Genomic DNA, 27,634 nt, shown 5'->3' with positions numbered 1-27,634 from the left:
GACGTGGTAGACCACACAAGCTAACAGAACGTGACCGCCAAGTGCTGAAGCGCGTAGGGCATAAAAATCGTCTGTCCTCGGTTGCAACACTCACTACCGAGTTCCAAACTGCCTCTGGAAGCAACATCAGCACAAAAACTGTTCGTCGGGAGCGTCATGAAATGGGTTTCCATGGCCGAGCAGCCGCACCCAAGCCTAAGATCACCATGTGCAATGCCAAGTGTCAACTGGAGTGGTGTAAAGCTCGCCACCATTGGACTCTGGAGCAGTGAAAACGTGTTCTCTGGAGTGATGAATCACGTTTCACCATCTGGCAGTCTGACAGACGAATCTGGGTTTGGTGGATGCCAGGAGAACGCTACCTGCCTCAATGCATAGTGCCAACTATAAAGTTTGGTGGAGGAGGAATAACGGTCTGGGGCTGTATTTTATTGTTCGAGCTAGGCCCCTTAGTTCCAGTGAAAGGAAATCTTTCTCAACGATTCTGTGCTTCCAACAACAGTTTGAGGAAGTTCCTGTTTCAGCATGACAATTCCGCCATGCACAAAGCGAGGCCCATACAGAAATGGTTTGTCGAGATTGGTGTGGAAGAGCTTGACTGGCCTACACAGTGCCTTGACCTCAACCCCATCGAACACCTTTCGGATTAATTGGAACACCGACTGCGAGCCAGGCCTAATCGCCCAACATCAGTGCCTGACCTCACTAATGCTCTTGTAGCTGTATGGAAGCAAGTCCCCTCAGCAATGTTCCAAGATCTAGTGGTAATCCTTCCCAGAATAGTGGAGGCTGTTATAGCAGCGAAGGGGGACCAACTCCATATAATGCCCATGATTTTAGATATAAGATATACGACGAGCAGGTTTCCACATACTTTTGGTCATGTAGTGTATGTTTATCCCCGTTTCGTTCCGTTTCGTTCCGTTTAACAGAATTGGCGGACTGAATACACCACTGATCAAACTCAAACACAGTTCACTTTCATAGCAGCCACATACAAACAGCATGAACACTTTGCTCCTTGTATAATTCCTTCTCGCATCTACGCACTCGGTTTTCCCTTCATGCCAAACCATAAATCAAATCATAACCGCTAACCTCTACACAGAGCCTACATTGTTGTCACAATATTAGCGAATGTCATAGTCAACATAGCTACTAGAACTAACGTGATTGTAAACCCGCTACAATCATGCAGTACAGTGTAGTCAGCAAGCAGTTTAGCAGTTACACCGGCAGCGCTGGTGGCAATAAATTAATAAAACCAAAAGCTTACCTTGACTTGGAAGAGTTCCAGCCAGCTAGCTAACATAGCATCTTTCTCTGTTTGAGCTGGGTGTTTGAGTAGGCTAAAATAGCTAGCTGCATTCGCTAAAGTGAAATTGGAAGAAAATACAACGTAATATAGTTAGCTCTCTCTCTTGCTTCTCCTTCACTTTTGAATTAGTTCAAAACTGTTCAACTATTGTCTTTCTCTCTCTTTGAGTCAACTACTTACCACATTTTATGCACTGCAGTCTTAGCTAGCTGTAGCTTATGCTTTCAGTACTAGATTCATTCTCTGATTCTTTGATTGGGTGTTCAACATGTCAGTTCATGCTGCAAGAGGTTGGAGGACGTCCTCCTCAAGTTGTCATAATTACTGTGTAAGTCTATGGAAGGGGGTGAGAACCACAAGCCTCCTAGGTTTTGTATTGAAGTCAATGTACCCAGAGGTGGATGGAAACTAGCTGTCCTCCAGCTACACCGTGATGCTACCCTACAGAGTGATGTCAAGGCTACTGTAGACCTTCATTGCAAAAAAGTGTGTTTTATTAAATTATTTGATGACGTGAATATATTTAGTTTTATCTAAAAAGGTTCATCTTGAATGTTTCACTTCATTTGTATGAAATTCACTGAGGAAGATGGTCCTCCCCTTTCTTTTGAGGAGCCTCCACTGTGGGTATATTGAGCACTTGATTTATGAGTTTACTAAATAACTAACAAAAACTGCAGGTTATTTGGCAGAATAAATGTGTGTATGCATTTTGTTACATTTTCATTACTTTGTAATATGGTATTTTATTGTTTTTATTAGTAAGCAAGCAGGACTGATCTTTTACTTGTCCGAAAGCTGAAGTCACCCCAAAAAATAAAGGTCTGTAACACCATCGAAAGGGTGACTGAAAATGAGTGAAGTACATACAGTACATTCAGATAGTATTCAGACCCCTTGACTTTTTCCACATTTTGTTATGTTACAGCGTTATTCTAAAATGTATGAACCCCTCCTTATCAATCTACACACAATACCCCATAATGACAAACCTAAAACACCTTACAGACCCTTTGCTATGAGACTAGAAATTTAGCTCAGGTGCATCCTGTTTCCATTGATCATCCTTGAGACGTTTCCACAACTTTATTGGACATGATTTGGAAGGGCACACACCTGTCTGTATAAGATCCCACGGTTGACAATGCATGTCAGAGCAAAACCCAAGTCATGAGGTTGAAGGATTTGTCCATAGAGCTCTGAGACATAATTGTGTCGAGGCACAGATCTGGGGAAGGGTACCAAAAAATGTCTGCAGCTTTGAAGGTCCCCAAGAACACAGTGGCCTCCATCATTCTTAAATGGAAGAAGTTTGGAACCACCAAGACTTCCTAAAGCTGGCCACCTGGCCAAACTGAACAAACGGGGGTGAAGGGCCTTGGTCAGGGAGGTGATCAAGAACCTGATAGTCACTCTGACAGAGCTCTAGAGTTCCTCTGTGGAGATGGGAAAACCTTCCAGAAGGACTACCATCTCTGCAGCACTCCACCAATCAAGCCTTTGTGGTAGAGTGGCCAGACGGAAGCCACTCTTCAGTAAAAGGCACATGACAGCCTGCTTGGAGTTTGCCAAAAGGCACCTAAAGACTCTCAGACGGTGAGAAACAAGATTCTCTGGTCTGATGAAACCAAGATTGAACTCTTTACCCTGAATACCAAGTGTCACATCTGGAAGAAACCTTGCACCATCCCTACTGTGAAGTATGTTGGTGGCAGCATCATGTTGTGGGGATGTTTTTCAGTGGCAGGGACTGGGAGACTAGTCAGGATCAAGGAAAAGATGAACGGAGCAAAGTACAGAGAGATCCTAATGAAAACCTGCTCCAAAGTGCTCAGGACCTGAGACTGGAGCGAAGGTTCACCTTCCAACAGGACAATGACCGTAAACACACAGCCAAGACAAAGCAGGGGTGGCTTTGGGACAAGTCTCTGAATGTCCTTGAGTGGCCCAGCCAGAGGCCAGACTTGAACCCGTTCGAACATCTCTGGAGAGATCTGAAAATAGCTGTGCATCAATACTCCCCATCCAACCTGACAGAGCTTAAGAGGATCTGCAGAGAAGAATGGGAGAATCTCCCCAAATACAGGTGTGCCAAGCTTGTAGCATCATACCCAAGAGGACTCGAGGCTGTAATCGCTTCCAAAGGTGCTTCAACAAAGTACTGAGTAAAGGGTCTGAATACTTATGTAAATGTCATATCAGTTTTTTTTATTTGTTATAAATTTGGAAAGATTTCTAAAAACCTGTTTTTGCTTTGTCATTATGGGGTATTGTGTGTAGATTGATCAGAAGAAAAAAATAACTATTGAATCAATTTTAGAATAAGGCTGTAACGTAACAAAAAGTCAAGGGGCCTGAATACTTCCAGAAGCACCGTATTTTCCAGTTATGCAATGTACAGCAGAAGTATGTTCTTAACATATATATTTCAAATCTTAAAACACAGATTTGAGACCAGAATAACATTACCAGTCAGCTTAGTTTTCAATGTATTATTTTTACTTCACAGGGGTTTCAACTATATCCACAACAACATGTTGCAGCGCTTTATAGTACAATATGTTGCATTGAACTACGCCCTCTGACATAATCTGATACTTAGAATACAACAGATCAATGGAAACTAGAGTGTTAGCAGATTCCTCTGCTTTGTTTGGAGATTTCTCCAGGACTGAAGAAATAGTAAAACACACCCCCTGGCCAAGCTAACTCACATCTCTCTGGTACAGCTATTGAAGTGGGATATGATACAGCTGCAGCAATGTGATTTGAATGGTTAATGTTAGGCTAACAGATATTACCGTCAATATCTTACGTGTGTGTGTGTGTGTGTGTGTGTGTGTGTGTGTGTGTGTGTGTGTGTGTGTGTGTGTGTGTGTGTGTGTGTGTGTGTGTGTGTGTGTGTGTGTGTGTACACACACATCCATTTGGTAAAAAGCAGAGGTGGAGCTCATAAACAACCACTCCTTAATATGCTCATCAATTTACAAGGGGGTTGAGTGCATGCTAATGAAAACAAATGCACTTTTCACACCAATTATATCCTCACAAACAGTACACCTAACCATTACAGGTTCCCCTGGCCTGCAGGGTGCAGCGGTGCTGTCCAGGAAGTGCTAGGGGGAGGAGAGGCAGAGTTCCACCTCTGGGAGCTGAGCAGAGAGCCTGGTATGGAGCACAGGAGACTTCTAGAACAGACTTCTGGAACAGAGTCACACGAGTCCAAACCAACCCTATAGACCACAGAGCATGCAGGCCTAGGAGAGTCTGGGAGAGTGTGGTGAATACTAGCACTCTAGTGGCAGCAGACAGACGGATAAAGCTTTGTGCTTTTGAAGAACAAGGGAAGTAGAAATGCTGACCATAAAATTATTTTCATTCTTCCTTCAATCTCAAAGGAAGAGATGGTACTAAAATACAGTATTCTAATTGGGACATTTTAATTAGCATGTAGAGCTACTCAAATGAAACCTGTCCCATGACAGCAGTGAGAACGTTATTAACTGTCTGTCAGGGAAACCTCTCCCTCCCAGGTCCTACCCAGAATGCCTTGCACTCACAACACAATGCCCAGCTTCCTTTGACAGCTCTAAGGAAAGCTATTAATTTTCTGTCAACATATCCTCCACCTCACCTAAGTACATGACTTTTACAAAATCCACCATTATTGATAATCTAGGATGAAAAACAGCATTAAGTACTACATACATTTTGTTTGATATGTAAACATCCTTAACGCATTATAACAATAATGATAACAATTATAATAATCAGAGCAATAATTACAGTATAGCAATAATAATAATAATGGACATTGCCTAAAAACTACATCATGTTGAGTTTTTCCAGAAGGTCTCAAAAACATATATAGTGGAAGTACATTTTCTTTCTGGCTAATAGTAACTTAAATATTTACAATGGTTCATTTACAGCCTATGGCCCAGCCCAGTCAGATAGTTGTCCTTTTTAAAAATAAAAAGCACAAGAGGAGGATGAAGGGTCCATGTGTCTGTGATAGTGGCACACTGCGTGTGTGGGTGCTGTGTGTCCCAGTGTGGACTCCCCATGTCAGTGTCTCAGGACCGGAGGTTCACATGGCCACCAGCTGGCCCAGAGCCATGCGGAACTGCTGTGTGCAGCCTGCCAGCTCCCGCACCCTCTCCGTCATGTCTCGCGCCGCACCGGGAGACGGGTACTGCAGCGCTGCAGTCTTGGTGCTCACCACAATGTCCTTGAGTTTGTCACACAGAGCATTACTGTGCTGGGCCACATGCGCCCGCACCTCTGGGGACTTGGCCTGCCGAGAGAGCGTGTCCCCGATGAACACCAGCTTGTGTGCGCTGAGGATGACAAATTTGCTGTGAGCCACGAAGATCTTGGGCGGCTGGTTGTTGTTGATGGAGGAGTAGAAGGCGTCGATGGCGTTGGTGAGGGTGGTGATGTTGGCCTCACACTGCTCCGAGTAGAAGAGCAGCAGCTGCCGGTCGCCCATGCTCAGCTTGCTCCGCTGGACCGCCGGATAGTGGGGAGGCGGGGTCCAGCCTGAGATGTCATTGTTGATTGGCTGGCTGACTTCCTGCTCCAGTCGCTCAAACTGTTTCAGCTGCAGTAGATGGGAACACAAAGAGAGTAAATAAATACCTGCCTGATCTGTAAAACATCCCCTATGAACTGACTGAACCCTCAACCACTAAGACACCAATGGAACAGCACAGTCACACACAATGTTCTTTCAAACACTCCCTTATTAATCCCTCAGATACACATCCACTCTCACTGACAGACCCACAGGTCCTCACCTGCTGCCGTTCCAGTGTGGTTTTGTTGTTTCTGGTCCCTTTCTCTAATAATTGCCTCTGATTCTTCTCAAACTCTTCCTTACCCTGGAAATCAAACGACAGAAAGAAAATGTATCGTATTTACTGCTCCAAGCACATAGACACAAACACACTAAGACAATGCTGGGATGGAATTTTAATTCAACTGGCTCAAGGGAGGATCACCCATATAAAATAATGTCTGACACCGCGTGTGATAATTCTCCTAATCAGCAGAGGGCAGTATGAGCTCATATCACACCAGACCAGACTGCAGCTCTGCCACTGCACTGAGAGAAAGTGACACATGACATCGAGATTTGTATGTTAGTGTGCCAAACACACATATAGCACTGAAACATATTTAAGATATAACTGTATTTAAAACAAGATCATATCATCTTAACATAATCTGTTCTCCTTGCATTTTCATAACAACAACACTGCTGCACATGAGGGATACAACAGCAGCAATGGACAGCGAAAGCGATGACATATGATGGGTAGAGAAACATGCCTGTACATGCAGTAATGGTGACTGATGATGACACCTGAAGCAGTGCGTTGGGGGAGTATGTGTATCCCACATGACGAAGCTTTGTATGGGAAATTGATCAATCTACTGGTGTATCGTCATCTCTATCTTCTCTCTCATCTGAAATACTGTACCAGCCTATCATTAAACACAGACAGACACTATGGCTTGACATGCTTAACGTAATCCATGGGTTAATGTAGAGTGCTCCTGATTGCTCCAAACCAGCATGCTGTTATAAGAGTACCAGTGCTGTCACTGACAGTACCAACACACTCAAACCTTATTCTCCACTGATAATTGAGGATGTAAATGCATATGTGATGATCTGTTTTGTTCTTTCGTATGAGGAGGTATTACCTGTAAATGCACATAGTCATAGTCCTCCATCCAGCCCTCCTCTGTAGTCTCGTACGGCCGGTCATGGGTCTCCTCCTCGGCCGTGAACTTGGGCGGGGACGGCAGGGGCCGGGACTGGATGTTGGCCCTGCCGTCTCCTGTCTGATAAGCTGAGATGTTGTTGTTGGTCATCTGACCCATGAGGTCAGCAGTGTGGGGGACGGGGGGCAGAGGAAGCTGCTGCTGCTTGTTTGTCCTTTTAAAGAGCAGCGAGGCGTTGCCATGGAGAAAGGAGGCCAGCTGTTTAGTGTCGTCGGGCACGCCCCGGGCACACATGACCAGCCGGTCCAGGTCATCCCCACCACTGCCTGCTAAGGGTGCCATTTGAACAGAGGGGGCCCAGCCCACAGCATCCAGAGCCTGGCTGTACTTGACTAGGCCCTGGAAGGCTTCCTCCATCTTCTGCACCTGCTTGCCCAGCTTGGCTTGCAGCGTGCGGTCAGTGGCCTGGGCAGAGTTGGCCACAGCCCCCCGTGCAAACTCCAGCAGGTCCCTGACGGCCACCCTCATCCTGTCCACCGCCTGCCTGATGGCTGGCAGGTTGGCCTCCATCTGGGTGGGGCTGCGCCAGTTCCCACTAATGAAGGACATGAGGAGGGAGACGGAGCCCTCCACCTCCTGCTGTATGTGGGAGAGGCGCTCCATGGCCTGCTCCAGGTCCAGGATCAACAGCTTCCCCGGGCCGGCCTGGCTGGGCACCGCCGACTCCCTGACTGGCACCATGTCCAGAGAGGAGGTGGACAGGTTGCTGCGGGTGCTGCCCGTGCTGGAGGCAGACAGGCGTTTGAAGCTGACCGTCAGCTCCTCTGTGGCACCCGCGTCTCTCACCACCTGTGGGGGGACGTCATAGATAGAGTCCTCGCCTGCAGGCCGCTCGCGTGGGAAATCGTACACATCCTGGGGGTTGTGGTGTCCGCCCTTCCTCAGACTGGCAGGGATGTCGTAGATCTCCTGGCCCAGGGGGGCGTGGTGGGCGTCTGGGTGGCGCTTGCCGGTGAGGGGAGGGGGAGGGACGTCGTACACGTCTTCAGGGATGGGGGGCTCAGGCCCCCCGGGGATCAGATAGCCCTGGCTGTGGCTCTCCAGACTCTTCAGCTTGGCAAAGTGGGGGGGAACATCATAGGTCTCCTCCCTGATAGGAGCGTCTGGAACATCCTTACTGACGGAGGGGGGGAAGTCGTACACCTGGGAGCGAGACAGAGGCAACATCAAACACACATACTGTACTGACTCTCACTGCCATAGGACTTCATAATGATGTCAAACACACATTCTGACTCATGATAAGGAGGAGGGATGGTTACTTTAAGGCCCCCCATATCCAGCAAACAAGGACAGATGGTAAAGTACACTGGGATTGATGAGTCTACCACTGTATCCCTCCTCTCCTACAACAACAGACAGAGAGGACACCCTATTGGTGCAGCAGCAGCATCTCACCGTTTGCTGGGAGAACAGCTGGCTCTTGTCCACACTGGGGGGCGTGTCATAGATGTCTTGGCCACTGGGGGGGCCTTTCACCACCATGGGTGGCGTGTCATACACCTGGGGGGAAGATAGAAGGCACAGTGAGATAAAACAACCCAAGCAATAAAGATACATTTACAGACACACTATCAGAGATATACAGACACACATTAAAAGAGACGTGCACACATACAGACACACACACACAGGGCGGCAGGTAGCCCAGCGGTTAGCGCGTTGGGCCAGTAACTGAAAGGTTGGTAGTTCACATGCCTGAGCATGAGCTAACTGCTAATTGCTCGAAGGTCACCGTTGATAATGGCTGACCCTGGCCGTGACCCCACTCTGAGGGTGTCTCAGGGGGAGTTGGGATATGCAAAGAACACATTTCCAATTCACACGTGTATTAATTTACACTTACATAAACATCCACATCCACCTTCCTACCATTTTTTGTATGCTTTCTTTTTTACCTCTCTCCTCTTCCCCATTAGTTAGGGTATATAATGTCAGGGAAGGGGAGACAAACAGAGGCATTATTAAGGCTGCAGACTGAGAGGGGGTTAGTGATGGCGTTGATACACGCAATAGGACCCTCTCTCCCACTCCTACACAGAGGATACACATCCGGGACTGGCCCTGACACACACAGGACTGACTGGAGCAGGATCCAAGTTGGAAACAGCTGGAGAAAATATTTTATACAGCAGAGACCTTAACCTCAGTGCTAACTCTGCTCTCATAAAACCTCAGTGCTACTGGTCAGTTGTGCCTGCATTCGCCACTGTATGACATATGAAAACCATAAGGTTTGTGATGCCCAAAAAATACAATATTCAAATCAATGTGGAGATTTTAGTGCAACAATGATACAGAATGTGTTTGAGAGGATGCCTATTGCCTAACCTCTTTTCTAAAGCACTGTCGAATTCAATCCCAGAATGCACTTGAGCCTGGAGCAGCAGCGAGGGAATTAACTTTGCTGTCAGTCTTGTGTGAGTAAACCTCTGGAACATACCGCCATGCAGCAGCCAAAGTCTTGTCTCTGTCTGTCTGTCTCCAGCCTATGAAGGGTCTGATGTTGATGAACAGACTATTTCAGAACTATATAGGTGATGTTAGTCACCAAGTTAAGGAGCTTGGTAATGAGTTTTAGAGGGCAGTTTAGTGGTACATCTTTTAGGTTAATGGCTGTATTAAACAGAGCTTTGTTGATCATAAACATCAGATTGACGCTCCATGTGTGACAAACGCACACTCACAAACACACAACCCAATCTACTGCCAGGGTCTGACAATCTGCTGCCAGGGTCTGACAATCTACTGCCAGGGTCTGACAGTCTACTGCCAGGGTCTGACAGTCTACTGCCAGGGTCTGACAATCTACTGCCAGGGTCTGACAATCTACTGCCAGGGTCTGACAATCTGCTGCCAGGGTCTGACAATCTACTGCCAGGGTCTGACAATCTACTGCCAGGGTCTGACAGTCTACTGCCAGGGTCTGACAGTCTACTGCCAGGGTCTGACAGTCTACTGCCAGGGTCTGACAGTCTACTGCCAGGGTCTGACAATCTACTGCCAGGGTCTGACAGTCTACTGCCAGGGTCTGACAATCTGCTGCCAGTGTCTGACAAAGGACCCCCTCTAAAGTTGATGATGCTGAGGAAGGATTATCTGCAGGCTGGGTGTCAATAAGCGTTGCACCTGAGGAGGAATAGAGTATGTGGTATCTAAGACTCAACTTCCTCCCTGTTTCTCTACAACCTGACAGCAAACAGCAGCAGACTGACAAGCCAACTTCTCCCTCCTCCTAAACACTTATAACACACAGCAAATTGCACTCCCATCACTTGAAATGCGGCTGTCCCCAAACAAGCAGATTAGCAATTATAATTCAGACCAAACAGTGTGATACAATCTGTTCTCCAGGCCTTTGGGGGATGAGACTGACAGAGAGAGGAGGCAAGAGGGACTACAGTATGAATAACAAATCCACCCCCCCCCAACCATTGGGCACCTTGAGAAGACACTTGATCAGAATCTTGAATTCAGCCGATGCAATTTGTTTGGAGTTGGTATTCAACGCGGGTACACTGATCTGATAGCAGACAGGTTGGAGTGAAAAATAGATGTTTGTGTTACTCCTCTCAGCAGAAAACCAAAACCAGGGGTCAATAGATTGTCCAGTGAACTTGGGCTGCTATCTGAGCTTGAATGCAATGATATCCCTACAGGCCCTGCACTATATTTGAAGGATCACGTTGCCTCTCTAAAAGGCTGTATGTCTACTCCTTTCAGCTTCCTCTTATTCATTTTTGTTTCTACTCTCAGTTTGTCTTCCAACTGCTTTTCTCCCTCTCTGACACAGTCAAACAGCTTTTCCTCTTCTTCCCTCATTCTCTCCTCCTTCCAGCTGGTTCTTTACCCCTCTCTACTGCCATGCGACCTTTGCTGTGTCTGTGTCTGTGTGTGTGTGTGTGTCTGTGTGTCTGTGTGTGTGTGTGTGTGTGTGTGTGTGTGTGTGTGTGTGTGTGTGTGTGTGTGTGTGTGTGTGTGTGTGTGTGTGTGTGTGTGTGTGTGTGTGTGTGTGTGTGTGTGTGTGTGTGTGTGTGTGTGTGTGTGTGAATGACACAGAAAGCGGGTTCACCTTCAGAGCCAAAGCACATGCAGCTCAGGACACGCTGCTCACTGTGCTTTGTGGAAAAATACAACCTTCATTTTCTAACGCCTCCAGACACTGAAATATCTACTTCCCCTGTTAGTGATGTATGACCTTCTCTAAAAATAGACATGGAGTCACAGAACCGCTGTGGGTTTAAACATACACAGAGTGAGAGAGAGACAGAGAGAGGGAGGACAGAGAGAGACAGAGAGAGGGAGGACAGAGAGAGACAGAGAGAGGGAGGACAGAGAGAGGGAGGGAGAGTGAGGGAGGAGAGGGCGACAGAGAGAGGGAGGAAGGGTGAGGGAGGAGAGGGAAGAGAGGGAGGGAGGAGAGTGGTTTAATATTCCTAATACATCAATTATTAATGAGAAGTGAGACACTTCACAGACAGATGACCAATCGAGTCAGGAAGTGTGTCTAAGGCAGTCGAGAGGAATAATAGCCATCAATCTTGTGAAGAGGACGAAATCACTTCATTGACATAGGAGACAATAAGTGGCGAGGCAGGACAGTGAGAGGACATGAATACCACAGCCCCTCTCATACATCGGACACTAACTAGCGTGGCTCAATTGCTGATGATATGGAAGATGAGAAATTTGTTCTGGGTGTGTTAATGTATGTGTTACTGTATACTTTACTAGAAAGGCAGGGAAGTGCAGTGTGTTAACATAAACACAGGTGAGGTAAACATATTTTTCCCATGAAAATAAAACCCTTTGAATTGAGAGAGAGACGAAAACAGCAAGTCCGGGACAAGGTAGCACGTCTGGTGAACAGGTCAGCGTTCCGTAGCCACAGGCAAAACAACAGAAACTGGATCAGCAGCATAACCGGGTGGACTGGGGACGGAGACAGCCAGGAGTCATCCGGCATGGTCCTAAGGCTCAGGAGAGAGATCATGTGTTTCTAGCTGACTCCTCACCTGCTGGTTGTATTGGCTGTGGGTCGGGGGAACATCATAGATGTCCTGGGACTGCTGGGATGGAGGCAGGTGTCTGGGGGGGACGTCATACTCATCCTGCTCTGACTTCCCTGTGTTATACACATATACCTGACCCACCCGCGTTGGCACCACCACCTGAGAGATAGAAAGAGATAGAGAGAGAGAGAGAGACGGACGGACGGAGGGAGACATGATGTTAATGAAATGGTCTGTTACAGTATTTTGTCAAATTGATGCAACTTTAAGCCTAATGTGCTTTTCCTCTGTCCAAATGACTCCATCACGTAGACGATTACTCTAGTATGCACATTATATCTACTCAAGACTCAATCATAATGAAACCCCCCTGACCCACAGTGAGGAGTCAACACAGCCTGTGACAGTCTGGATTAACCACAGAGGCAGTAAAAACAGAATGGGGGTCCTGGGGGATCAGTATGGGAACAAGGGCTGTCCTATTGTCTGCCTGTTTACCCACAGTATTATAGTCTCAGGGTTATGTCAACTGTCTGGGCCTGGGAAATGAAAACAGACAGATAGACCGCTATATAGACAACAGCACACTGGCTTTCCATCAATACAGACACACTAACTGGAGCATACCCTCCATCCAAACTAGTACACATTCTCACAGGATATTATGAATCAAAGCATTAGCATTCCCTATCAGGACCATATCATGTCATATAATCATATGATATTTCCCTGCATCAGTGCTCCTTGGCAGTCTATATCTGAGTTCCTCTGGCTGTGTGTTCGTCTGTGTGTGTGGATGTCTCTCCTCTAACTTCCTTTAATCTGGCCCTGCTATCGATCCCCTGCAGACGAGGTCCGTGGAATCACACAGAGAAGGAATGCTGCTATCTCTTTCCCAATCAGGACACTGGGGGAGATCTCTGATGATCTACTCCCAGCTACAGGGATACACTGCTGCCCTCACTACTGATGGGTGAGGAATGTAGCAGTACAATCACACACACACACACACACACACACACACACACACACACACACACACACACACACACACACACACACACACACACACACACACACACACACACACACACACACACACACACACACACACACACACACACACACACACACACACACACACACACACACAGTCAATCACCTTAGGGAAATAATACAATACAAAAGCTGCAGCACTGGTACTAACTATACTGAACACACCTCCTGGTACAAGATGGTGGTGCCTAGTGAACCGCCCGATAGCACTTAATAGAATCTCATCATATCCACTCCTCACTAGTGGCTATGGCAACCAGGCAGGTGGGAGTGAGATAGATGCTCTTCAGATATTGAGTGTGCACCAATCCAAGTTTATAAAATGCAGCAATAAATATCTACTAGTAATCAATATGTGAGTTCACATTCAATAAAATAAATCCATTGTCCATTTAGATAGACAGAGAAACAAATACACACCGACACGCTTGCATACACAAATATGCATGAGTACTCGAGCACCAACACACACCAGCCTTTACTAATTGTAAATTCTACTCCCCTTCTCTGCCTCTCCTTTGTGAAGGGTACCTCAGTAGTCTGCTTGACTGGCATTCAAGAAACCAATCACATTCTTTGCTAATGAACTCTCCTGGATCCTGTCATAATATTTGCTCTCCCAGTCAGGCTGCCTGCCACTTGATAGGTGACAGCCCAGCTAAACAGATAATTAAGCCATTGCACATTAAATAAATCTGACAATCTGCCTCTGTTAATATGTCTCATCCCTGTCCTCATGTCCTGTCTGTATCCTTCCTCCGCCTCTATATGGCTCCCTTAGTAACTTCCATTCATTCAGAACCAGTGTCTAAAGAAAGTAGATGTTCTAACCTGACAGCCTATAAGCTGAAATAGGAGTAAGGGAAAACCCCAGAACAAATTGAATCAACTGAACCAAAGTAATATTAGAATGTCTCCCTACACAAAACTCCCTCCCTCCCCCCTTTTCCATGTCTCTCCCCTCCCACCCCTGCCTTACTTTCCATGTCTCTCCCCTCCCATCCCTGCCTTACTTTCCATGTCTCTCCCCTCCCATCCCTGCCTTACTTTCCATGTCTCTCCCCTCCCATCCCTGCCTTACTTTCCATGTCTCTCCCCTCCCATCCCTGCCTTACTTTCCATGTCTCTCCCCTCCCATCCCTGCCTTACTTTCCATGTCTCTCCCCTCCCATCCCTGCCTTACTTTCCTAGTCTCTCCCCTCCCATCCCTGCCTTACTTTCCATGTCTCTCCCCTCCCATCCCTGCCTTACTTTCCATGTCTCTCCCCTCCCATCCCTGCCTTACTTTCCATGTCTCTCCCCTCCCATCCCTGCCTTACTTTCCTAGTCTCTCCCCTCCCATCCCTGCCTTACTTTCCATGTCTCTCCCCTCCCATCCCTGCCTTACTTTCCATGTCTCTCCCCTCCCATCCCTGCCTTACTTTCCATGTCTCTCCCCTCCCATCCCTGCCTTACTTTCCATGTCTCTCCCCTCCCATCCCTGCCTTACTTTCCTAGTCTCTCCAGACAGTCTATTCCCCATGGTGCCAGCCAGTTTCACACACGTTTAAAGTACACAGCAGGTGTTTCATCTAACACATTCCAGGGTGATATCTCCCAGCCTCCTTGGCAGCCTTCTCTCACACAAAACGCTCGCTTTTCTCAATACTCAGATATACTGTAGATCATAACATTTATTGTGTGCTCCTCTTGACCTAAAGACCTTTACTACCACATAGTAACAACATACCCGTTCCTTTGTGCTATAAGGGTGATGAGATGGGATACCCAAGCACAACTGGCAACATGTCTTCTCTGAGTTTATTCATATATATTGCGTTTTATCTGTCATGTTTTGTCCTGTTGACATGAATGTAAACAGCCCACAGAAACATGATCACACATTATACACCAGCATGTTCCTGAGAGCGTCAGGCTACTTATTGACAGAAGTAAGTGAGAGTCAGATGTCTATCACGCAACCTCGCTCTTATTGACAAAGATCCTCCGTGAGCTTTTAATGAGATTAGAAGGAAACATTCTCAGAGTTTTGGTAATTCAACACATGGTAATGAGCCAGCCCTATCAATGCCCTCCTCAGCTGGCCCTTAAAGTCTTCTAATGGTATTGGAGGATCCCTCTGAGGCCCTGAGCTCCATCAGCATAAGTAATGGCGGTCAATAGTGTGAATTATCAAGGAGGAAGACGCTGGAGAGGGGAGGGGATGGGTACATATAGGCTCTGGCTCTTAGCCAAGTCCTCATCAATAGTGTTGAAAGGCTCCTGTCAATGGGAGAGAAGCAGGGGGGGGGGGGGGGGGGCACACCCAGCCGAAAGCTGTCACAACATTCTATCAGGTCATAATGATGATGTCACTAAAAGACGAGGAGCTACATTGGAGCCATTGAGGGTGTAGAACAATGTGGAGCAGTGATGCCCTGAGCCCTCGCTGCTTTACTGGGCTGGCAGCTGGTCACAAGGTACCCTCATGGAGGCTCTGTCTGTTGGAACAGGGGTCACCCTGAGGAGAAGAACAGATTGCAAAGCCCCCATCACCACCACCCCACTGCCCCTCTGTTGCCCATGTCCCCCACCAGCCACAGTCCACTGACCCCTAACCCAGCTGACACCATGATACATGCCACCACTCTCCACAGCCACCCTGTCTGTCTGTCTGTCCAGATCGTTTCAGAACACAAGGGTTTGCCAGTCCACCTGCAACAGGCAAGACAAAGAAAAACTTCTCCTGACATGGTCTTTCAAGTGAACCAAGGCTAGACTACGAAGACTAATAACCCACGTTGGACCTCAAATGAAACCGTTTTATGGCTACCTTCTATACCCTTGATAGCTTTTTGGTACTACATTCAAACACCTTAGGTAAAGTGTTATTATAATATAAAATATTTTAATAACCTAATCAATCTGATTTAGGTTGAATGAAAATGCCGTCTGTGTGTTTCTATTACTCTCCCAGAGGCAGAACACATTTCAGTTCCCAGGTAGTGTGAGTGTTGTAGCGTTAGTACAATTCCCTGACCATAGAGATCCTATTCAATTACTAGAGGGCTGTCAAACACTCAAAGTTCAAGAACGGGGTGAAAATGGCAGTCATATTGGCAGGGAGAAATCCAAACCAGTCTATTTAGAATGAATGGCAGGAGAGGCATAATCCTGATTTTACATATGCAGGAAAATAAAAGGTATGTGATATATTTAAGTGATAATGCCAGAGAAGCCGGTGTTTGGAGGATATATTGGCACAGGTGTTGTTAGGCCCGAGACGATGTTGACACTGGCTTCGAGGTTATTATCACTTTTATACAACGGGATACCAACATATACACAAATAATGATTGACATATTTTCATAAAAAACGTTATTTTGATTAATTTACTTATACTATTTCATCGTTCCACGACATATAGTCCCGAGACAAATCTAGGGTTGCTTCCCAAGCAGGCTGGTCGTTCGTTCTATCAGTTCGGTTGCCATGATGGCTGGCAACGTTCTTATTCCTTGCTTGCTAGTGTAGTGTAGCCAGAATAACAGCAAAGTAGCTGCATTTGCATTTGTTTAAGCTGTTTTCTAGTGATTTTTGGGGGGGATGCATCCATAATGAGCTAATGATGTGCGATTTCGCCGACCGACCGTGCAGGACCGACCGTGCACCAGCTTCAAACAGCAGATGATGACCTCCCCACCAAGCATCCCTCTTCCATGTTATTTTTCCTCATCTTTCCCTAGACATGAGAGACTGAGGCGTGTAACCACTGCCTCACAGCTGCACAGGTTACAGGCATGATCAGCTGTGATGCCAGTGCCCGGCCTAACACAGCACAGGGCATGGCAGGCTGCAGCTGTGTCATAGCAACCCAGCTCCTGGGTCCTCCTCAGTGGTAGAGTGGCATGGCTGTCAGAGAAGAGGGACCTCATCTACACCACCGCCCACTCAAAGATGGCGAAGAGGGAGGGAGAGATGTAGGCAGTGTGGCTTGGACGCAGTACAGGTCAAACACACAGATCACAGACTACAGGATATAGGACAGGTCAAACACACAGGTCACAGACTACAGGAAATAGGACAGGTCTAACACACAGATCACAGACTACAGGAAATAGGACAGGTCTAACACACAGATCACAGACTACAGGATATAGGACAGGTCAAAGAAGACCCATTCAAATTTGTCCGATAGGTAGTAATTTTATCCTATAAGTATGTGGTAAACTGCATATTTATAAATATATGTGGGGATATTCAAACTGACTACTTCACCTGGATAGAGTAGTGATGAAGGGTTTCAATTCCGAGAATGCTCTTAAATAAGGTCATAATCCTCCCTCAAAACTAGGGTTGTTTAACCTAAAACTTTCCAAGCAGCTGGTGTGTGACCCAGATCAGAACTAATATCCATCCCAGCCGCAGCAGTAAATGGGAGCAGTGCAGTAATGCTTGACTGTAGTGGAGCCCGTGGGGGTGTGGGGGGCTGAGACGCTGACGCAGGGTGGGGTGTGTAGATTTACAGCCCCATATCCCTGGTTGCTTGGTCCGGGCTGCAGGATTAATCAGGCCCTAATTAACTCCACACTTCTGTCGGAGCTCTCCTGCTGGCCCCCTGGCCCCTGTGTGCCATGTGGCACAGGGGGTCAGCCTGGTGGGCCTGGCAGGACGGAGTACAGAGCTACTGGAGACAGGGAGCGCCCAACAACTAATTCGCAAAGACCCCCTCAACAGCCCCACGGCCCAGGGACACATGCCCCAAATAGCTGACGCTCTCTCTCAGGGTGTTTGTCTACAACCCCCATGTAAAATCTCTCTTCAGCATCTCCTGGCAACACCACAGTTAGGTCTGTCTCAAATGCCTAGTTAAATAAAAGGTTAAATGAAGAAAAAAAAAGTTGAAAAAAATGTTGGTGACTGTGTTACCGTGGAAACGCAGTGAGAGAGGTCTCCTAGCAGTGACAGGGTATTAGTCACAGCACCATCGGATAAGAACAGGAGAATCCTTCACTATCAATCTATTCATCTGTAATTTCTATGGTAGAGAGTGTCAAGTGGGAATAGAAATGTTGTTTGGACTGTGGAATAAGCAGTGTTAGGCTTTGCTTTTTTACATGAATGCACTATTGACACTAGAACATAGCCTAAGTTCCCCATTATTTCAAGCTTTATGTATTTCCTGTCTCCTTACTCAAGGTTGGTCCCTTCTATCCCTGACCCTACTGAGAGGACCATGAAAACATCAAAGAGCCAGCCCCTATTAAAGCCATGACCACTAGGTTTACTACTCACTAATAAGGCCAACCTCACACACCACATATACACACACACAAATAAACACCCATACATGGCTACACACATCCTCACACTAATGACACCACTCAGGAGTCAGGAATGGGTGTTGAGCTGATGTGGTGCGTGTGTGAACCCTGTGTCCCTCCACTCTGATCTGGCCTCTCTCTCTCTCTCTGGCCTTTTGACTCCCCCAGCCTAGAACAAAGATCGCCCCTGGCTCCTGTGATATCCCATCCCTTTGATGAGAAACCACTGGAGCACAGAGAGGGAGGCTTCTGGGGATCTGCTTTTTACGCTAAGGGGAAGACCCATGTCCCTCGCTAATCCCTTTCTCTTTTCCCCATCCCTCCCCAATATCTGATGTAGGCCTTCCCCATCCCTCCCCACTATCTGATGTAGGACTTCCCCATCCCTCCCCATTATCTGATGTAGGACTTCCCCATCCCTCCCCACTATCTGATGTAGGCTTTCCCCATCCCTCTCCACTATCTGATGTAGGCCTTCCCCATCCCTCCCCACTATCTGATGTAGGCCTTCCCCATCCCTCCCCACTATCTGCTGTAGGCTTTCCCCATCCCTCCCCACTATCTGATGTAGGCTTTCCCCATCCCTCCCCACTATCTGATGTAGGCTTTCCCCATCCCTCCCCACTATCTGATGTAGGCCTTCCCCATCCCTCCCCACTATCTGATGTAGGCTTTCCCCATCCCTATCCACTATCTGATGTAGGCTTTCCCCATCCCTCCCCACTATCTGATGTAGGACTTCCCCATCCCTCCCCACTATCTGATGTAGGCCTTCCCCATCCCTCCCCACTATCTGATGTAGGCTTTCCCCATCCCTCTCCACTATCTGATGTAGGCTTTCCCCATCCCTCCCCACTATCTGATGTAGGCTTTCCCCATCCCTCCCCACTATCTGATGTAGGCTTTCCCCATCCGTCCCCACTATCTGATGTAGGCTTTCCCCATCCCTCTCCACTATCTGATGTAGGCTTTCCCCATCCCTCCCCACTATCTGATGTAGGCTTTCCCCATCCCTCCCCACTATCTGATGTAGGCTTTCCCCATCCCTCCCCACTATCTGATGTAGGCCTTCCCCATCCCTCCCCACTATCTGATGTAGGCCTTCCCCATCCCTCCCCACTATCTGATGTAAGCTTTCCCCATCCCTCCCCACTATCTGATGTAGGCCTTCCCCATCCCTCCCCACTATCTGATGTAGGCTTTCCCCCATCCCTCCCCACTATCTGATGTAGGCTTTCCCCCATCCCTCCCCACTATCTGATGTAGGCTTTCCCCATCCCTCCCCACTATCTGATGTAGGCTTTCCCCATCCCTCCCCACTATCTGATGTAAGCTTTTCCCATCCCTCCCCACTATCTGATGTAGGCTTTCCCCATCCCTCTCCACTATCTGATGTAGGCTTTCCCCATCCCTCCCCAATATCTGCTGTAGGCTTTTCCCATCCCTCCCCACTATCTGATGTAGGCTTTCCCCATCCCTCTCCACTATCTGATGTAGGCTTTCCCCATCCCTCCCCAATATCTGCTGTAGGCTTTTCCCATCCCTCCCCACTATCTGATGTAGGCTTTCCCCCATCCCTCTCCACTATCTGATGTAGGCTTTCCCCATCCCTCCCCAATATCTGCTGTAGGCTTTCCCCATCCCTCTCCACTATCTGATGTAGGCTTTTCCCATCCCTCCCCACTATCTGATGTAGGCTTTCCCCATCCCTCCCCAATATCTGCTGTAGGCTTTTCCCATCCCTCCCCACTATCTGATGTAGGCTTTCTCCCATCCCTCTCCACTATCTGATGTAGGCTTTCCCCATCCCTCCCCAATATCTGCTGTAGGCTTTCCCCATCCCTCCCCAATATCTGCTGTAGGCTTTTCCCATCCCTCCCCACTATCTGATGTAGGCTTTCTCCCATCCCTCTCCACTATCTGATGTAGGCTTTCCCCATCCCTCCCCAATATCTGCTGTAGGCTTTCCCCATCCCTCTCCACTATCTGATGTAGGCTTTTCCCATCCCTCCCCACTATCTGATGTAGGCTTTCCCCATCCCTCCCCAATATCTGCTGTAGGCTTTTCCCATCCCTCCCCACTATCTGATGTAGGCTTTCTCCCATCCCTCTCCACTATCTGATGTAGGCTTTCCCCATCCCTCCCCAATATCTGCTGTAGGCTTTCCCCATCCCTCTCCACTATCTGCTGTAGGCTTTCCCCCATCCCTCTCCACTATCTGATGTAGGCTTTCCCCCATCCCTCCCCACTATCTGATGTAGGCTTTCCCCATCCCTCTCCACTATCTGATGTAGGCTTTCCCCATCCCTCCCCAATATCTGCTGTAGGCTTTCCCCATCCCTCCCCACTATCTGATGTAGGCTTTCCCCATCCCTCTCCACTATCTGCTGTAGGCTTTCCCCATCCCTCTCCACTATCTGATGTAGGCTTTCCCCATCCCTCCCCAATATCTGCTGTAGGCTTTTCCCATCCCTCCCCACTATCTGATGTAGGCTTTCCCCATCCCTCTCCACTATCTGCTGTAGGCTTTCCCCATCCCTCTCCACTATCTGATGTAGGCTTTCTCCCATCCCTCCCCAATATCTGCTGTAGGCTTTCCCCCATCCCTCCCCAATATCTGCTGTAGGCTTTCCCCCATCCCTCCCCAATATCTGCTGTAGGCTTTGTTGGGAGGTAATAACAGGACCAGCCCAAAAAGGTCCCATCAGCGGTCCACTGCTCAGGGCAATGTTTCCCCTGTGATTCCTTCTGCACTCTCTCACTCTCCCTCTGTCTCCCATACTCACTTTCTCTCCCCTTTCTCTACAGTGTCAGAGCAGAAAATGAGTCCACAGTAGGTAATGGAGGGGAGACCTGGCAGGCAAGAAACAAGGCTTTTAAACACACACTCACACACTCACTGACCTCCTTACTCAGACTGCATCACATCTACAGAGGCAATGTGTGAAACTTAACTTATCCAGAGCAACTTCCATTGAGCAGCCACAGATAGATTACATATAGATTCACCTGGGTCCGTAGTGAGGCTGTACTCTAGACATCCCTCAGTGCTGCTGACCAATGAGCCCACATGCCATGTACTAGAAGAGTGAACTCTGATTCTATAAAGACTAACCCAACCACTTCAACCCTGCTTCATCCCCACACACTTCAAGTTGGGCTTCTAAAGCTTGGGCCCCATTGAGTGCAGGCAGCGCCATAAAAGCTGCATCCCAGCATGAGCTCAGGCTGGGGGGGACAGAATTGTTGTATTTATTAATTTTTTTACCTTTATTTAACTAGGCAAGTTAGTTAAGAACAAATTCTTATTTACAATGACGGCCTAGGAACAGTGGGTTAAGAGCCTTGTTCAGGGGCAGAACGACAGATTTTTACCTTGTCAGCTCGGGGATTCGATCTAGCAACCTTTCAGTTACTGGCCCAATGTTCTAACCACCTGCTGCCCCAGAATGGGACTCCAACCACAGCCTTCCACCCCTCCCAGTGTTCCCTTCCCAGAGCACAGCACAGAGCAGCTGGGCAGGGACACTCACATCTGGAGCCTATGTTTATACACAGTCCCACAACATACTGAGTGCATAGTGGAGCACTGTGCAGAGATGCCTAGTGAGATGCTTACTGAGTCACTCACTGCCCAATGCAGTGGTAAGGAGTCTAATGGCTATGTTGAGCAGGTACCCCCCCCCCCCCCCCCCCCCCCCCCCCCCCCACTGCTCGGGCAGTACAGTGATGTGGGCTGAATCAGAGGACCTTTTAGAGAAGCACACAATGCGGGAGACACTCTTTTAATCTCAGTGCTACTGAGACACGAACCCCAGAGGGCTGCAGAGTACTGCCTACATTAACACAATCAGACAGAGGCGCTTTCTTCATTAGGAGAAGGACTTCTCTGCTTACATAGACAGAGAATGGGAGGGAGAGTGTGGGACGAGACATATAGAAGGGGAGTGAAGAAATAAATAAGTGGTAGTGTGATAGTGCATGGCTGGGGTGTGTGGCAGAGCACAGAAGAGCTCCTCTGGCTCCCAGGCTGAGACTAGATGAGGTACAGCTACAGGGGCCGTGTGGGAGTGAGGCACAGAGAGAGGTAGTGCACACAGGAATGTGTGGTTACAGATAAAGAAGGCCACAAAAGTACAAGCCTGCGAGGCACTAACAGGAACACACAGCAGCCATCTCATCTCTATGGATGAGCTCATTTCTCATCTTCGGACCGGCAGCTGCACTGCTTTTAGACTGTTGCTCTAGCCTGCGGGAGAGTGACTCCTCGGCGTGTACATCCATCCATCTCTCTCTGTTCCCTGCCCACATTCCCTCTCCTCACATCATCCATCACAAGCGAGCACACAAACACACGTGTATCTAGTATATTTATGTGCTAAATAGGCAACAGCACGCAGCCATTTCTTCAGCAGGTCACACACACCTTCATTCTCTCTCCCCTGATGCCTCACTCCCTCCCTCCATCCACGACAAACCCTCCCCCAAAAAGCCCGCCTGCTCCTGCAGATAAGCCTCCCCCCTTCTCCTCCCTACATTTCAAGAGAGCGCCCGCCAGGTCTCTTTAAACACTCATGAGATTACACATTTACTTTCAGAGCAGGCAGCCCACGGCAGCCCACAAAACCACCAATAGAATCTCAATCTCCCACCTTTTTCCACAGGTGCAGTGCAAAGGGGAGGAGAGGAGCTGAGTCCCATAGCAGCTTGTGCTGTTAGCCTCCGGCTGCCAGGCTCCTTATCACAGCGTCTCTCACCTGCACACAGGCTCATTAGAGGCTGCAGGTGATAAGGAGGCTTGGATCTACCTCGATGGCCCTAATCAAAGGAGCCCAGGCTCAAACAGGCCGCTCTTCAACTCCACCTCTCCACCAACCGTCAGCCTCACACAGTAGCATTGAGTTCTGCTATGAACATGTCAGTCACAGACATACACTGTACTTTTAAATAATTTCTAAGACAGTAGCAGGAGAGAAGGTTGTAAAAGATCACGTGGTAGCTCCAGTCCCAGTGGAGTCTGTCATTCAATGTCTGAGTGGTGCAACTCTCAAGCCCCTATCAGCTTAGCATTTAGCACATATGAGGAAATCAGTGAATTCTCCTATAGACATACAGGAGCCAGGTCATGACCTCTTACAGCAACCCTGCTAAAGGTACTGAGGGCGATAGCAAAGAGTCTGGATGAAATATATCCTTTCTGATTCATTGGGTTTCAGAGACACAGAGTACAGTGGTGTTTTCAGCTCTAACACAGCTGGGTGTTTACTGAGGCCACTCAGGTTCTGTCTTCTCTTTCAGATGAGAAGAGGACAGATAGACAGCGGTGAATTGTTTACTTGTTTGTTTCTCTGGCTGGGCTAAGCAGTTGCTGTGGTTTGAAGGAGAGGTGGGGGTTGTTTTTGGGCGGCTACGTGGCATACCAATGCAGCATAAATGGATTAGGTAGAAAACTAAAAAACACTGAGTCGGTCCGAGAGTGTTGACTGAGCGAATGGAGAGGACGAGGACAGGGGGGGGGGGCTGAGCGAATGGAGAGGACGAGGACAGGGGGGGGGGCTGAGCGAATGAAGAGGACGAGGACAGGGGGGGGGGGGGGGGGGGGCTGAGCGAATGGAGAGGATGAGGACAGGGGGGGGGCTGAGCGAATGGAGAGGACGAGGACAGGGGGGGGCTGAGCGAATGGAGAGGACGAGGACAGGGGGGGGGCTGAGCGAATGGAGAGGACGAGGACAGGGGGCGGCTGAGCGAATGGAGAGGACGAGGACAGGGGGGGGGCTGAGCGAATGGAGAGGACGAGGACAGGGGGGGGGGGGGGGGGGGGGGCTGAGCGAATGGAGAGGACGAGGACAGGGGGGGGCTGAGCGAATGGAGAGGACGAGGACAGGGGGGGGGCTGAGCGAATGGAGAGGATGAGGACAGGGGGGGAGGGCTGAGCGAATGGAGAGGACGAGGACAGGGGGGGGGGGGGCTGAGCGAATGGAGAGGACGAGGACAGGGGGGGGGGGCTGAGCGAATGGAGAGGACGAGGACAGGGGGGGGGGGGGCTGAGCGAATGAAGAGGACGAGGACAGGGGGGGGCTGAGCGAATGAAGAGGACGAGGACAGGGGGGGGGGGGGCTGAGCGAATGGAGAGGACGAGGACAGGGTGGGGGCTGAGCGAATGAAGAGGACGAGGACAGGGGGGGGCTGAGCGAATGGAGAGGACGAGGACAGGGGGGGGGGCTGAGGGAATGGAGAGGACGAGGACAGGGGGGGGGGGGGGGCTGAGCGAATGGAGAGGACGAGGACAGGGGGGGGGCTGAGCGAATGGAGAGGACGAGGACAGGGGGGGGGGGCTGAGCGAATGGAGAGGACGAGGACAGGGGGGGGGGCTGAGCGAATGGAGAGGACGAGGACAGGGGGGGGGGGGCTGAGCGAATGGAGAGGACGAGGACAGGGGGGGGGGGGGGGCTGAGCGAATGAAGAGGACGAGGACAGGGGGGGGCTGAGCGAATGAAGAGGACGAGGACAGGGGGGGGGGGGGGCTGAGCGAATGGAGAGGATGAGGACAGGGGGGGGGGGGGGCTGAGCGAATGAAGAGGACGAGGACAGGGGGGGGCTGAGCGAATGGAGAGGACGAGGACAGGGGGGGGGGGCTGAGCGAATGGAGAGGACGAGGACAGGGGGGGGGGGGGGGCTGAGCGAATGGAGAGGACGAGGACAGGGGGGGGGGCTGAGCGAATGGAGAGGACGAGGACAGAGGGGGGGGCTGAGCGAATGGAGAGGACGAGGACAGGGGGGGGGGGGGGCTGAGCGAATGGAGAGGACGAGGACGGGGGGGGGGGCTGAGCGAATGGAGAGGACGAGGACGGGGGGGGGGGCTGAGCGAATGGAGAGGACGAGGACAGGGGGGCGGCTGAGCGAATGGAGAGGACGAGGACAGGGGGGGGCTGAGCGAATGAAGAGGACGAGGACAGGGGGGGAGGCTGAGCGAATGAAGAGGACGAGGACAGGAGGGGGCTGAGCGAATGGAGAGGACGAGGACAGGGGGGGGGCTGAGCGAATGGAGAGGACGAGGACAGGGGGGGGGGGGCTGAGCGAATGGAGAGGACGAGGACAGGGGGGGGCTGAGCGAATGGAGAGGACGAGGACAGGGGGGGAGGGCTGAGTGAATGGAGAGGACGAGGACAGGGGGGGGCTGAGCGAATGGAGAGGACGAGGACAGGGGGGGAGGGCTGAGTGAATGGAGAGGACGAGGACAGGGGGGGGCTGAGCGAATGGAGAGGACGAGGACAGGGGAGGGGGGGCTGAGCGAATGGAGAGGACGAGGACAGGGGGGGGGGGGGGCTGAGCGAATGGAGAGGACGAGGACAGGGGGGGGGCTGAGCGAATGGAGAGGACGAGGACAGGGGGGGGCTGAGCGAATGGAGAGGACGAGGACAGGGGGGGGGGGGGCTGAGCGAATGGAGAGGACGAGGACAGGGGGGGGGGCTGAGCAAATGGAGAGGACGAGGACAGGGGGGGGGGGCTGAGCGAATGGAGAGGACGAGGACAGGGGGGGGGCTGAGCGAATGGAGACGACGAGGACAGGGGGGGGGGCTGAGCGAATGGAGACGACGAGGACAGGGAGGGGCTGAGCGAATGGAGACGACGAGGACAGGGGTGCTGAGCAAATGGAGAGGACGAGGACAGGGGGGGGGCTGAGCGAATGGAGAGGACGACGACAGGGGTGCTGAGTGAATTGAGAGGACATGGACAGGGGGGGGGGGCTGAGCGAATGGAGAGGACGAGGACAGGGGGGGGCCTGAGCGAATGGAGAGGACGAGGACAGGGGGGGGGGGCTGAGCGAATGGAGAGGACGAGGACAGGGGGGCGGCTGAGCGAATGGAGAGGACGAGGACAGGGGGGGGCTGAGCGAATGAAGAGGACGAGGACAGGGGGGGAGGCTGAGCGAATGAAGAGGACGAGGACAGGGGGGGGGGGGCTGAGCGAATGGAGAGGACGAGGACAGGGGGGGGGGGCTGAGCGAATGGAGAGGACGAGGACAGGGGGGGGGGGGCTGAGCGAATGGAGAGGACGAGGACAGGGGGGGGGCTGAGCGAATGGAGAGGACGAGGACAGGGGGGGCTGAGCGAATGGAGAGGACGAGGACAGGGGGGGGCTGAGCGAATGGAGAGGACGAGGACAGGGGGGCGGCTGAGCGAATGGAGAGGACGAGGACAGGGGGGGCTGAGCGAATGAAGAGGACGAGGACAGGGGGGGAGGCTGAGCGAATGAAGAGGACGAGGACAGGGGGGGGCTGAGCGAATGGAGAGGACGAGGACAGGGGGGGGGGCTGAGCGAATGGAGAGGACGAGGACAGGGGGGGGGGGGGCTGAGCGAATGGAGAGGACGAGGACAGGGGGGGGGGGCTGAGCGAATGGAGAGGACGAGGACAGGGGGGGGCTGAGCGAATGGAGAGGACGAGGACAGGGGGGGAGGGCTGAGCGAATGGAGAGGACGAGGACAGGGGGGGGCTGAGCAAATGGAGAGGACGAGGACAGGGGGGGGGGGGGCTGAGCGAATGGAGAGGACGAGGACAGGGGGGGCTGAGCGAATGGAGACGACGAGGACAGGGGGGGGGCTGAGCGAATGAAGAGGACGAGGACAGGGAGGAGCTGAGCGAATGGAGACGACGAGGACAGGGGTGCTGAGCAAATGGAGAGGACGAGGACAGGGGGGGGCTGAGCGAATGAAGAGGACGAGGACAGGGGGGGGCTGAGCGAATGGAGAGGACGACGACAGGGGTGCTGAGTGAATTGAGAGGACATGGACAGGGGGGGGCTGAGCGAATGGAGAGGACAAGGACAGGGGGGCTGACGAGGGAAGGAGGGAGAGAATTCCAGGCCCTTGAAGGAGTGTGCCAGGACCACACCCCTTCAAAAGACATCCTCTTTGATGTAAGGCCTGCTAACCAATCACAGTTGTTCCAGCTGCTGCTGCTGCTTGGCCTTCCGCAACCCTGCCCCCATCTCCCATCCCCTGTCCCCAGGCCCAGACCAGGCTTGGCTGGCACAGCTGACTGGGATCAGGGCACCCCCCTGCTCACTTTCAAAGGTGCCAGTCTGGGGAAGGCTCGTCGTACCAACTGGGTATTTTACCAACCTCCTCACCCCTCCAACCTGCTCAACT

General features: G+C 50.5%; 1 protein-coding gene across 2 annotated transcripts in view; it reads right to left on the bottom strand.

Moving 5' to 3' along the window:
- Positions 1–3,795: 3,795 nt before the first annotated feature.
- The window catches only part of LOC129867104 (breast cancer anti-estrogen resistance protein 1-like), a 106,424-nt gene continuing 82,585 nt past the window's right edge, over positions 3,796–27,634 (bottom strand). For both annotated transcript variants that reach the window (XM_055940280.1, XM_055940281.1), the window contains exons 3-7: positions 12,127–12,282; positions 8,510–8,614; positions 7,031–8,254; positions 6,118–6,201; positions 3,796–5,921 (exon numbers count right to left, since the gene is read on the bottom strand). In XM_055940280.1, coding sequence (XP_055796255.1) covers positions 5,409–5,921; positions 6,118–6,201; positions 7,031–8,254; positions 8,510–8,614; positions 12,127–12,282 — 2,082 coding nt within the window. In that variant the 3' untranslated portion in view covers positions 3,796–5,408. The remainder of the gene's footprint in view (positions 5,922–6,117; positions 6,202–7,030; positions 8,255–8,509; positions 8,615–12,126; positions 12,283–27,634) is intronic.

The sequence above is a fragment of the Salvelinus fontinalis genome, chromosome 12 (assembly GCF_029448725.1).
Source record: "Salvelinus fontinalis isolate EN_2023a chromosome 12, ASM2944872v1, whole genome shotgun sequence".
NCBI classification, from domain to species: Eukaryota; Metazoa; Chordata; class Actinopteri; order Salmoniformes; family Salmonidae; genus Salvelinus; species Salvelinus fontinalis.
Note: the sequence above shows the minus strand (reverse complement) of the source record. Positions and strands in the feature narration are given on the sequence as shown.